Below are 12,614 nucleotides of genomic sequence, written 5' to 3'. Positions count from 1 at the left end.
AGGGTCCTGGGACTGAGCCCAGCCGCAGGAATCTCTACACAGCAGGGAGGCTGCTTCCCTCGCTCGCTCTCTCTGCCTGCCTCTCTGTCTACTTGTGATCTGTCAAATAAATAAACAAAATCTTCAAAAAAAAAAAAGAGTGTAGTTGAAATGATACATCCTGGGGGAGGCACCTGGGTGACTCACTTGTTAGTCATCTGCCTTTGGCTCAGGTCATGATCCCAGCGTCCTGGGATCGAGCCCCATGTTAGGCTCCCTGCTCTCTCCCTCTCCCATTCCTCTCCCTCTCCCTCCCCCACTCCTCCTGCTTGTGCTCTCTCTCTCTTGCTGTCAATACACAAAACTTTAAAAAATAGTCATCCCAGGCACCTGGGTGGTTCAATTAGTTAAGCCTCTGCCTTCAGCTCTGGTTATGATCCCAGGATCCTGGGTTGGAGCCCAACATCGGACTCTCTGCTCAGCAGGGAGTCTGCTTCTCTCTCGGCTTGCTGCTCCCCCTGCTTATGCTCTTTTTCTCTCTCAAAAATAAATAAAATCCTTAAAAAATAATAATAATACTTCCCTTGGAATTTTATGGCTTGCCATGCACAAAACCCAACACACAGATACACACACACATACCTAAAAGAAAATTTCACAAAACACCCAGATTACGCCTTATATTTTCTGTTATTTAATTGGTTTAATTCTGGTTACCACGCATTAAATTAACTTCAGTGTAGTGTAACTAGACCATTAAAAACAACAACAACAACAACAACTCAGCTTTTAATGAGGCATGACAGAAACAGTGCATGAACCGCTCCCCCAGCCCATCCCCCGCCCCACAAATGTTGAACATTGTTCCAGGTTCTTCTGAATACAACCTTTGTGCACATGGAGATAACCTGGTATTGTCTAACTATTCTCATGTTGGAATGAAGGGGAGAGGAGGTCCACCCAACGAGGCTTATAGAATCTTCAAGTTTCAAGGGATGAGGGCTAGTGCCCACATGTTTTCTCTAAAGGAACGAGATCCTAGAGTCATGAATTGGTCCATAGTGTTGCCTTTGGAGAATGTAGTAAAGTGCGAGCAGGTTGACAGCTGAAGCATGTACGCCAGGGGACTCTATTCCCCATGCAGCCCTCAAAGGCAGACTCAATGTGCTATCTGTTTGCCTCCTGCTGTTTGAACTGAATTTTGGATTGTGCCAGTCATTCTGGCTACCTGTGGCTTTGGGTGAGTGGAGACGTTAGTTTCTGTATCTGCAGAATAGCAGGGGTAGAACTGCCAAGTCTACGACCCCCTGCATTCTGACATATTGTTCCCCACAAGGTCATCCATGCAAAGAGCCTGATTGCTTAAAACTTTGAGGAAATACAAACTTTTTTTTGTACAACGCCTTATAACTTCCTTAGGTTGCTGCCGTGAACTTCACGGTACCTCTAACTTCTCTGAGGCTCCCACCTCCAGGCTCTACCACCCAGGCCCCTCCTTCTCACTGTCCTCTAGTGGTCTCTCAGCCACTCCCCAGCTTCCCCCAGCTTGTGGTCTTCCTCTCTGCCCCAGCTCCTGCCTTCGTCCCAGCAGAATGTTCCATGTGGATGGCTGACCCCATGCGCAAGGTTCAGAGTCCCTTGACCCTCTCAACATGTGACTGTCGGCTCTACTCCATTTCAGCAGCATCACATGTGAGGCTGAAAGTGGGTCATCATCTGGGATGGCTCTTTCTCTGGAGCCCCACAACCACCCTCCCTTGTCACGGCCTCCTGGCTTTACCTTAGAGCCTCTCACCCCATACTCCTTGGAGAGCTGGCCATCAGCCTTACAGAAACCTCCATCTCATGGGCTCCTCTCTCCATCCCAGATCAGCAGGCTTCACATCTCTCTCTTGTTGACTTGATCATGTCCATTAGGGATTCTTGGCCATGTATGTAACTGACACGAGGAAGGCAGGTGCCCAGGACTGTTGTGACTCTTAACAGATGGATCACCTTTTGAAGTAAGATTTCTTTATTTGACCATTTTTCATTGAACACCTTATTTTCATTGCTTTGAGACATAGACACACATTTGTGGGACATGAAATTCAAACCACTTTGTTTATTAGAGACCTTAAATGATTTAAAGAGCCACAGGATTTCATTCTCAAAACCAATGGGGTTCACCGTCATATAAATATGACAGAGCAGGAAAAGCTAATGCTTGCCCTTCCTGCTGTAGCTAGCGGCCAGACACCGGGTGAGGGGAGAGACTGGCCCTGCTTCACGGGAGTCAGTGAGATTAGGGTGAAAGTTTTTATTGTTGTTTGCAACCATTGTTCATCTCCATTAATTTTCGTTCTTGAAGTTCAGATAATCTTGTGTTTTCAAACAAGAAAATGGGCTCATTTTTTACCACATCTTCAGGACAGAGAAACCCTATCCAACAAAGAACGGTTTCCTTTGGGAATCAGTGAGAACTGTGGTTTATTAAGTGAGCTGGGAGAACCAACCCGAGAGCAGAGGTGTAGGCTTGTTTCAAAGATCATGTTCTTGGGGGCACAGGAACTCGTTCCAGTGGTCACTCACTCAGGACCTTTCCATCAACTTCTAGCCACACCTTTCCACCCTCAGCACCGGCCTCCTTCAGGGAGCAAAGCCAGAGCCCTCTGGCTAATGACTTTTGCAGCCACATAACACTCATCCGCCTTAATCACATCTCATGAGACTACATTCCAAGATGAAGTGGAACTGTCCAAACTCAGAACATTAAAAAGAAAGAGCATACAACATGGTCAAGGTCATTTGGCAGTGTTGAGTTATAAGGAAAGCTAATGGCCAACAGTTGTGAAATCATAAACTCATTCCCATTGCAAAGTACAAGTCTCCTCCTGGGATTACAATTCATGTCGCCCTAACTTTGCCTCTTACTGATCTTCTGAGATCTCCTTTTTTCCACCCTCACCGGGAAGCAGCATGGGGTGTAGAAAGGACTTTGGACTCCAACAGACCCCTTTAGAAAAATTATCCCACCTGTAATCACCTGAGAATTGTAAATCCCAAGCTGATTTATGAGGTTACTCCTCTAATAATGAAAAGGCTCTTTATCATGCAAAACTTGGAAAATATTGGAAACTTGGAAAATATTTTCTGACCCCTCCCATCTGATAATTCCTTGGGGATCTTATGTTTGTCCTCATTTCCTTGATCCTAATTTTTACTTCTGCTGAATTCTCAGTCATCTATGGCCTTGCCTCTCCCAAACGGTTCTTATCTATCCATGAAGTATGTATCAAATATGGGAAACTGACCTTTCTTCTTCATCTCCCCCAAACTCCATCCATCCACTCGAGACAGCTTCCCTTCAAGTCTGCCAGTCATCACAGGGGAGTGGGCCACAGCACAGCACAACCCCTCCCCTGCACTGGACCCTCTTCAAGGCCCCCCTGCCATTGCCTCCACAGGGCATGCCTCACCGGTTGACGTTTCTTCCTTAGCCCTCCCCACCTCCCAGTCTGCACCCAGGCCCCACGTTGGTATTCTCCTTTGAATTACTCCGCTCTTCACCCCTTGGATCCTCAGCTACCCCTGACCCTCGGAATTCTCCCACTGTTTTGAAGCAAACCATCGCTCTCTGTTTGTACTCCCACTCCCATCCACGCCCACGTCGGGGAGCCTGTTGTCCCAGACAGAGGAGAGGAGGAGATGAACAGGGAGACAGATGTACCTACACAAGGTACAACTGCTCTCCTTGTCACCCTGCTGGAAACTTGACCTGTCACAGTCGTTTAAGCAGAAAATCCTTTCTCCCTAAAATGGATTCTGCCACCCATGACCCTCTAATTGTTTTCCATACATACGTATATTGGGTTTTTTAAAGATTTTATTTATTTATTTGAGAGAGAGAGACATAGTGAGAGAGAGCATGAGAAGGGAGGTCACAAGGAGAAGCAGACTCCCCTTGGAGCAGGGATCCCGGTGTGGGATTTGATTCCAGGACTCCAGGGTCATGACCTGAGCCGAAGGCAGTCATTAACCAACTGAGGCACCTAGGCGCCCCATGTATTTATTTTTTGTTTTTTGTTTTTTTTTTTTTAATTCACACAAACTATATTGATCATTGCCATAGGGTGGCAGTACTGTGAGTAATTTTTTCTTCTCCATTGGCCAAATAGGCTTTCATGCTAGTTTTACTTAAAAAAATGTTAAGGGGCTCCTGAGTGGCTCAGTGGGTTACGCCTCTGCCTTCGGCTCAGGTCATGATCTCAGGGTCCTGGGATCAAGCCCTGCATCAGGCTCTCTGCTCAGCAGGGAGCCTGTTTCCCCCTACCTCTCTGCCTACTTGTGATCTCTCTGTCAAATAAATAAATAAAATCTTTTTGAAAAAAATGTTTAAACCTCTCTAAGCCCTATAACCTTAACTCTTCTTAACTTTGTTAAAAGAAACTCTTCCACAGCCAACTTAATGATTCTTGAATCAGGCAGGATCCCATCTAGCAGATAGAAAGAGCCATACGAGGCCAGAGAGACTTACAGATCAGAGTAAGCAGGAACAAGGAAGTTACATGAGGCATTTGCTGATTGGTTACAGCAGGGTTACTTTCCTTCCAGGGAACAAAGGGAAGTTTGGGAACAGGCTGGGGAACTGGTGCTGAGCGGGCCAACACCGGCTCTTTGACCTTGGCTGGCCTCTTCTGGGACAGCTGAGCACAGTTAAGTGTTGGTTTGCTGGCCTGGGGCTCAACACCAGCGACTCCATCTTGGCCTAAACTTGTTACTTTAACAACTTGAACTATTGTAAATACTGCTGTGAAATAATTTTTTAAAAGGAGGTGTATACCCAGTTTGAGAATCTGAGCTACATACATAAAGGACCAAATGTACCTTTTTACCTTTAAAAAAAAATTAAAAAACAGGAATATGGTGCTTTATCCCAAGCAGGCTGGCAGTGTCTTACTCAATTGTCTTATCCTCAGTTTGTACATTTCGCCCAGACCTAGAAACATCTACGGTTCTGAATTCGTCACTGCTAATCCGGAAGAGAATTTCCAAACACTCTTGTCATGATTTGGAAGCAGACTTTGGTCATGTCAGATGATCTCCAGGTTCCCAGAGACAAGCTTGTTTAATCTGTGTCCTCCGTGCCTGATTGCTTACTAGTGTGAATGACATGAATGATTTGCAAGAATCAGCTGTGAGGAGCCCTGACTAACCAGAAACACAGCATTTCATGTCGTGTATAACCACTCTGGGGATGCCTTCTCCAGCTAAAGGCTGACTGTCCCTAAAGAAATCTATCAGGTATACATTAATTTATGGTCATATATACCTCTTTTTTAATCTCAAGACCTAAAGTTATTACTTCTGAAAAGAGCACTGTGAGTACATGGAATGACAAGAAGGTCATGCTAAGATGAAAACCGTCTCTCTCTCCCCATCCCATTGCTGTGGACTCTGCATTTTAACAGGCCATAGTGATAGAACAGTGTTATGATTTTTTTTTTAATTTGTCATATGAAACCCTGCTCTATAATGTAAAAAGTGAATGGGAAGTCTGGTGCCTTCCCGGCACCAGAGTACAGGGCCATAGGGATGGCGAGATGCTGTGGTGAAGAGAAGAGGATCACGGACGGCTGGGGCACCCCTCCTTCCCCTGCTCTGTCTCCATCAAGCAGCCTCTCCTGACCTTGTGAAGAGACAACACAGGCCTTAGGCCTGGCCCTGCGGAGCAGTGGAGATCCAGAACACCAGGTGCCTGTCGGCGCTTGGTAAATATTTATTGAATGAGGGAATGAATTTGCGGTGATCCCTTACCCTGCCTATAGGACTCTCTTACTTGCTCCAACCCCTCAGGACTGGGTAAAGCCCACAGCCCGGCCTGGACCTCACGAGGGGTTTGTGCCCGCTCTGGGTACCGCTCCAAGACTCGTCGTCTCCTTCAGACCTCCCAGCCCTCACTGAACATCCAAGAGCAAGAATGTGAACAGTCAAAGCCTGTGCAAAACGGAGGGACGGAGTCCAGAGACGGAGAATGTCAGCGGCCCGTTAAGTCCCCTCAAGGAAACAGGACAGCTAGCATGTTGCGGTCTGGAGCAGAGATGGCTGAGGACACTGCAACTCACCCCTCTGATTGTGGAGGACCTTGGCTGGGAAGGCCGGAGGAGCCCTCGGTCCTGGACCCTTGAAGCTGCTTCTGCAGCAGAGGCAGGGCACAGAGCCGCAAGCCTGGCTGGCTGGGAGCTGGGGGCCCGGCGGCCAGCCGTGTCTGCCCTGTAACCTGAAGAGAACTCATAGCAGGGAGCCCGAAGCCAGAATCTGGCCCCAGGGTCACCGAAGCCTGCACAACCTGAGCGGTCTGCTGCACGGCTCAAGTCGCCACCTGATTTTCTGCGTGCTCAAGTTCTCCGTTGCTTACTTAAAAAAAAAAAAAAAAAAAAAGGTTAAACAACTTTTGGGTCAAACCACTAGTCAGATCTCTTGTTTTACAAATTTAGGAAATAAATATAGGCCTTAGGGGCTAAATGTCTCTCTCAAGGTCATGAAACCAAAATCCATTCTCTTGACTCCTAGCCTGGATTCTGCTTAACAAATCCCCACTCAACTCTCAGCTCCTTAGTTAAGAAAATTGAATTGAGGGGGAATTGGGGGGCAGGAGGGGACCACACAGGCATTGCTCCCTTTACATATGGATTTCACTACAGGGAGAGTGTAGAAGTCTTGTCTGGTCCCTGGAAAAGCACTGGCTAAATGGCTCAAGCTTAGTCATTCAACAAACACTCATTGAGTGCCTTCTCTGTGCTAGCGAACTCTGGAGACATAGCAGCCTCTGACTCCTCGAACTGGTCTTAAAAGGGGTACTGACCCTCATCCAATTTTTCTCAGTATGCAAATCAATCAGTCCTATCATATGTATTTACAAAGCATGCTGTGAATGGAGAAGCCCAATGTTAGGAGAGCATATATAGGAAGACTTGACCAAGACTGGGATGTGCGCACACAGCCTTCTCCTGAAAAGCTGACCCTTGGGCTAAGATCAGAAAGACATCCAGGAGCTAACCTGTCAACAGTGATCACTCATCTGTATTGACCTGAGTCCGCTCGCCTGGCTGCGTTAACTTCTGCAATCCTCCCAGCAAGCCTGTAGGTCAGTATCTTCTCCATTTTAGAGATGGCTGAGCTGAAGCGGAGTGACAGAACAAGCATGCATGTTGGCCTTTGGCTCCAGGTCACACCCCATACTTGAAGCTTCGGTGGGTGTGGCCCGGGAAGGGGAGAAGCTAGGATCGTTGCCGCTGCTGTGCAAGACAGATGGTCTAGAGGAAGCCAGCAAGACAAGAAAGGGCCCCATCATCTAGGTTATGATGCTCACGTTTCTCCTAAGACAGTAGGAGAACTTTTTTTTTTTTTAAGATTTTATTTATTTATTTGACAGAGAGAGAGAGAGAGACAGTGAGAGAGGAAACACAAGCAGGGGGAGTGGGAGAGGCAGAAGCAGGCTTCCCACTGAGCAGAGAGCCTGATGCGGGGCTCGATTCCAGGACCCTGGGATCATGACCCGAGCTGAAGGCAGACGCTTAACGACTGAGCCACCCAGGTGCCCCAGCAGGAGAGCTTTTGAATCAGGGAGTACGTGGTCATATTTACATTTTAGAAGATCACTCAGGCCCGCTGTGTGGACATGGGATTAGAATGAGGCAAAGAAGAAGCATATAGACCAATTAGGAGGCCTTTGCAGTAACCCAGGCAAGAGATGATGCTGACCAGGAGTGTGGTTTCCCTAAGGAGATGTAGAGAAGTAGGCAGTCTCTAAGTAAAAGAGATCCAAGTCCCTTAGAAGCAATCACATGAGTATAGTAATGACTGATTATTTTTATCCAGTCTTTTCACAGGAAGTTTGGAAGTTCTTTTAATCTGAGTATACTTAACACACCATGTTACTTTAGTTTCATGTGTACAAAATAGAGGTTCGGCATCTCTATGTTATACTGTGCTCCCCACAGGCGTAGACCCCATCTGACACCATACAACACCATTACAATACCATTGACTGTATTCCCTTTGCTGTGCCTCTTATTCCCGTGACTTATTCATTCCGTAACTGGAAGCCTGCATCTCCCACCCTCCTTCACCCATTTTGCCCATCCCCCCCACCACCTCCCTTCTAGCAGCCACCAGTTTGTTCCCTGTATTTATAGGTCTGATTCTGCTTTTTGTTTAATTCATTTGTTTTTTGTTTTAGATTCCACATGAGACTGAAATCATGTGGTATTTGTCTTTGTCAGTCTGACTTATTTCACTTAGCACAATACCCTCTAGGCTCATCCATGTTGTTGAAAATGGCAAGATGCCAACCTTTCTTCGGGCTGACTCATATTTCTTTGCGTAGAGGTACCACACAGGAAGCATGGAATTTCTTAAACTGGTTCCCCCATACATTACAACTGTGGTGAGAACTGCCTTGAAACTTTCTGTAATTCATTCAGCCAACTGGACACCATCTCAAAGGCTTCCTCCTTGGCACCTCTGCCACCACGTGACCCAGTGTCTTGGCCCCTTCTGGCTACTGTGGGCGGCTGTCCAGGCCTGTACTTGGAACTGCCACATTCCCAAGGAGCTGCTGTGGCCAAGTCTCCTAGGGCAGGGCCCTGATGGTTCTGTCAGGCATTTGCACTATGCTGGGAAATGTCCCATTTACCAAGTCTAAATGTCAGCTCACAGTCCCACGGTTTCTCCACCTTTGGTTCCCAGATTATTTATTTGCTCCATGGCTGAAATCGAGTTCTGGTGACTTTCCTGCCAAGATGAAAAGTTGGTTTTTTAAAGGCAGATGAGTGGCTCTGTGTGGAGCACAGAGTGTCTTTGGCTGAATATGATGCTACGGAAAATGTGGAGCCGTGGGTTGCTTTCTCTGCCATTGCTGTTTTGAGCTTGCCAAGTTGAGGGGAGCAGAGAGCCAAAACGGACTGGCTACTGCCTCAGCCACTGGGAAGCATCCTCCTTGTTCCTGATTAAGTCCCTTTAAGAAGCAGATGACATGTGTTAGGTTCTAACAAAAGGAACTTCAAGGCCTTTCAGAAGGATGAGGCATTTGACCCTATTGTTGAAATCCTGTAAGATTCATTTTAAGTTTGGTTATGTCTGTGTTAGTGAGGTAGAATAACAAAGGCTAAAAAAAGGTCAGGCTTGCCCTTCTCTTGGAGTTTCCAGGAAACTCCCAGTCCTTTCTGAAACTGATTTAGTGCCTTTTCCTCCCAGACTGTGGGGGAGGGGGAGATGTTGGGGTTCTGCCACCTTGTGGACATTTTGGAAACTGCACCTCCCAATTGACCCCTCCATCCCTGGGCTCAGAGGAGGAACCACTGTCCCTCACCTTCCCCAGGTGAGGTGAGAGAGGCCTGCCACACCCCCTGGTCTAGGCTCCAGCACAGAGTAGAAGGAGGACGATGACCGTGTTAACCTTCCCTGCTACCCCGCGATGCATGAGATCATCTGCAGCTGTTAGAGCCCAAGTCTGCCAGTTACCTGTGAGGCTGGACACTCCACTGGAACAAGCCCCACACTGGGTTGCAAGTCAGGTGCCTTCATCAAAGTGAAATTCCAAAATTCTTGCCTTTTTTCCTTTTTTTTTTTTTTTTCCAGCGGGAGGAAGAAAATGAAAAATTAAGGTTGGCACCAGCTGTTTCCTGCATGTGAGGGGCTGGTATTTGCTACACTTCTGCTCCATGGGGCTTGAGCTGGAATGGGGCCTGCTCTTGGCACAAGAGCGGGGAAGGAGCAGGTTTTTTGCTGTATCCAGCCTAGCTTGTCTTACATGAAAGGAGAAGCCCAGAAGCAGCCTGATGTATCCTCTGGGCTCACATTCGATTTAGTAAGGGGCCTCTGGTCACCAGCTCTCGCGGGTGTTATGAGACTAGCAGCAGTAGGTTGTGTTGGGTAGTGGAGAGAACATAAGGTCCCGTGCCTCCCAGCCCTGCTTTTCTCTATACTCTCCTTCACATGCCGGACATACTGCACATAACACACATACCAGTGTGACCTTGGGCACGTTGCCTGTGACAATCAAATGTTCTCATCTGTAAAGTGGGGACAGTCATAGAACCTGCCTCAGGAGTGCTTAGAAGATGGAATGAGGTCTAGGGGCCAACTCTCAAAACTGGCCAACTCTCATTCCTGGGCCCTCTAAACACCTAATAGGAAGGACTGGCCCAGGGTGTGGGGAGGGGGGCAGTGGTAGAAACAGTCATGGGTTCAAGGGTATCTCTTCTGTAGTCTCTGATTCAAAACAGCCAAAGCAGGTCCTTGTCGCTGTGGTAAGGTGTGCCCGGAGGAGGTTCACAGTTACAGAACTGAAGCCTGGCACGTGACGAGGGGCCAGGGCCCCTGCTCCATGCGACTGTGGGCAAGTACGTGTTCATGTACGTGTTTAGGAGGCAGCGGAGAGCCCTTCAGCCTACAGGTGGTGGGGTAGCCGCCAGGCTGTCCCCAGGAGAACCTCTGAGATAGAGGGCAGCAGAGCCTGGCGCGTGTGAGGTCTGGCTAGGTGAGCAGTGTGCACTTTAGTTGGCTGCCAGGGAATGAGTCTCTTGCAAAAGGCACCAGAAGGATATAGACTTTAGCAGCAAAACCTGAGGACAGGCTTTGTCACTTCTGCCCATTCTCCAGTAAGGACTCTGAGCTCTAGATCGGGGGTCTAGGGTTTCTGAGGTGGCCATCCCCTCATAAGGGAAAGAAAGATGTCTTTGTTTTCTACTCTGTGCCAAGTGCTATGCTAGGAAGTTCAGACATGTAAACAACTCAACGGCCCTAAGAAATCGGAATTGTTATTTCACCCATTCTACAGGTGAGGAAACTGAAATGCAGGGAAGTGATGTGGCTGGGCTGGTCTCCCCGGCTGCTGGGAACGGAGCCCAGGTTGGCTGGAGGTAGGAGAGTCTGAGCAGGACTGCCTCATGGTGTCCGCTGCTGCACCAGGCACGGGACCATGGACTTGGGAAGAGCTTCCTGCTGCGTTGAGAGTGTAAGGATTCATGTGCCAGAGGGCCTTTGGAAATAGGGACAGATGCCCCAGCATGCCTCTAAAAGACCAGCTCGGTAGGGCAGCAGCTAGCAAATCCTCCATTCAGAATTCCTTGTCATCTGCCCAGTGGTCTGCGGACCCACAGCCAGCCGTGTACAAGGGCGGACTTGATCAGCTTCGGCTCTTCTCTTTTAGGCACACCACCTTCCAGAGAGGTGCCGGCTGGGAAGTACCCATTCATAGTCACGTCCGACGATGGGCGGAAGGTTCCTGTGGTCCAGGCCTATGCTTTTGGCAAGTACCTAGGCTATTTGAAGGTTGAGTTTGATGAAAAAGGAAATGTCGTTGCTTCCCATGGAAATCCCATTCTTCTCAACAGCAGCATTCTCGAAGGTACGTGAAACTCGAGGGAGGGTTCCACCAATCCAAAAATTAGATGGCTGGACTTGTTGTGTGGTTAATGTTTCGGGACAAGACTCTGGTACCGTTGTGGGACTGAGTTCTCCCTTAAGTTTGCCCTCTTCATGGACAAGGAGATAGAAAACACACCCAATTGCCCCAAATCCCATTTGCTTCCCCAAGTCCTCTCAGCATCAGATACCGTGTCCCTGCTTTCTGTCCCTTTTCAAGCCTCACCTGGGCATGGGAAAGCTCTCACCTTGGGTCCAGAGGAGGGCAGCTCACGGAAGCAAAGGGGTTCCCACTGTGTGGAGCGGGGCTCCAACACCAGCCTCCCACCACCAGGAGGAGCATGCCTGTGGCAAGTTGCCCAGTCTTGATGGGCTTCAGTTTCTTTCTTTATCGGAGGAGGGAATGTCTTTCTTTTTTGTCTGGGACTCAGATTAAAGTACATCTTATGTCCTCCATTTGCACATAGTCCATGTGACCACACGCCTATGTCACTGTCACCTGCCTTTCACTGCTTACGGTGATCAGGGAGGAGAGGAGGGTGCCCTGCAGAGCCTGCGGTCACAACACAGACCTCTCAAGAGCCAGAAGGAGAGGCTGGGACCACACCGACCGCAGAACCTCAGCAGGCCCTTTATACCTGCACTGGATGCCTTTGGTCCTCCCCCCAGCCCTCCTGTGCCACCACCACTAACATTATCCCAGGTGGGCCCACAGGGGCTCGTGCAGGTGTGATGAGTTGATGTTAAGCTAGTCAGTGCATCTGGAGCTCCTGGCTGGCTCAGGTGGTTGAGGGTCTGACTCTTGGTTTCGGCTCAGGTCCTGATGTCGAGCCCCATGCTGAGCGCGAGTAGGGCTCTGCTCAACAAGGCGTCTGCTGGAGATCCTCTCCCTCTGTCTCCCTCCCAGCCTCTTTCCCGACCCCAGGCATGTGTGCATGTACTTGCTCTTTCCCTCCCTCTGTCCCTAAAATAAATAAATCAATCTTTTGAAAAAATTGAAAAAATTGCGGGTCGGGGCAATACTCAGTGGATCTTTAAATTAAGATCCATTCCTGGTCTTACTACCAAGAAATGGAATTTTCTGAGGAACTTCCAGTCAAACTAAAATGTAGACAAATTATGATAAAGAAATGTATAGTCACAACAGGTAAGCTAAATGATCTTTGATCCCTTCTCCAAATTGTAGGCCAGCTTGAGGCCTGCCTTAACTGCAGGCTGATCTTCTT

At 48.3% G+C, this 12,614-nt stretch overlaps 1 protein-coding gene across 1 annotated transcript in view; it reads left to right on the top strand.

Annotated features, from left to right (window-relative positions):
• NT5E (5'-nucleotidase ecto) overlaps positions 1-12,614 on the top strand; it is a 47,002-nt gene that overhangs the window by 26,489 nt on the left and 7,899 nt on the right. The window contains exon 4 of the mRNA XM_059177156.1: positions 11,174-11,371. Coding sequence (XP_059033139.1) covers positions 11,174-11,371 — 198 coding nt within the window. The remainder of the gene's footprint in view (positions 1-11,173; positions 11,372-12,614) is intronic.

Source organism: Mustela lutreola, chromosome 6, assembly GCF_030435805.1.
Source record: "Mustela lutreola isolate mMusLut2 chromosome 6, mMusLut2.pri, whole genome shotgun sequence".
Classification (NCBI taxonomy): domain Eukaryota; kingdom Metazoa; phylum Chordata; class Mammalia; order Carnivora; family Mustelidae; genus Mustela; species Mustela lutreola.
The sequence above is the reverse complement of the archived record's forward strand: the minus strand, read 5'-3'. Positions and strand labels throughout refer to the sequence as shown.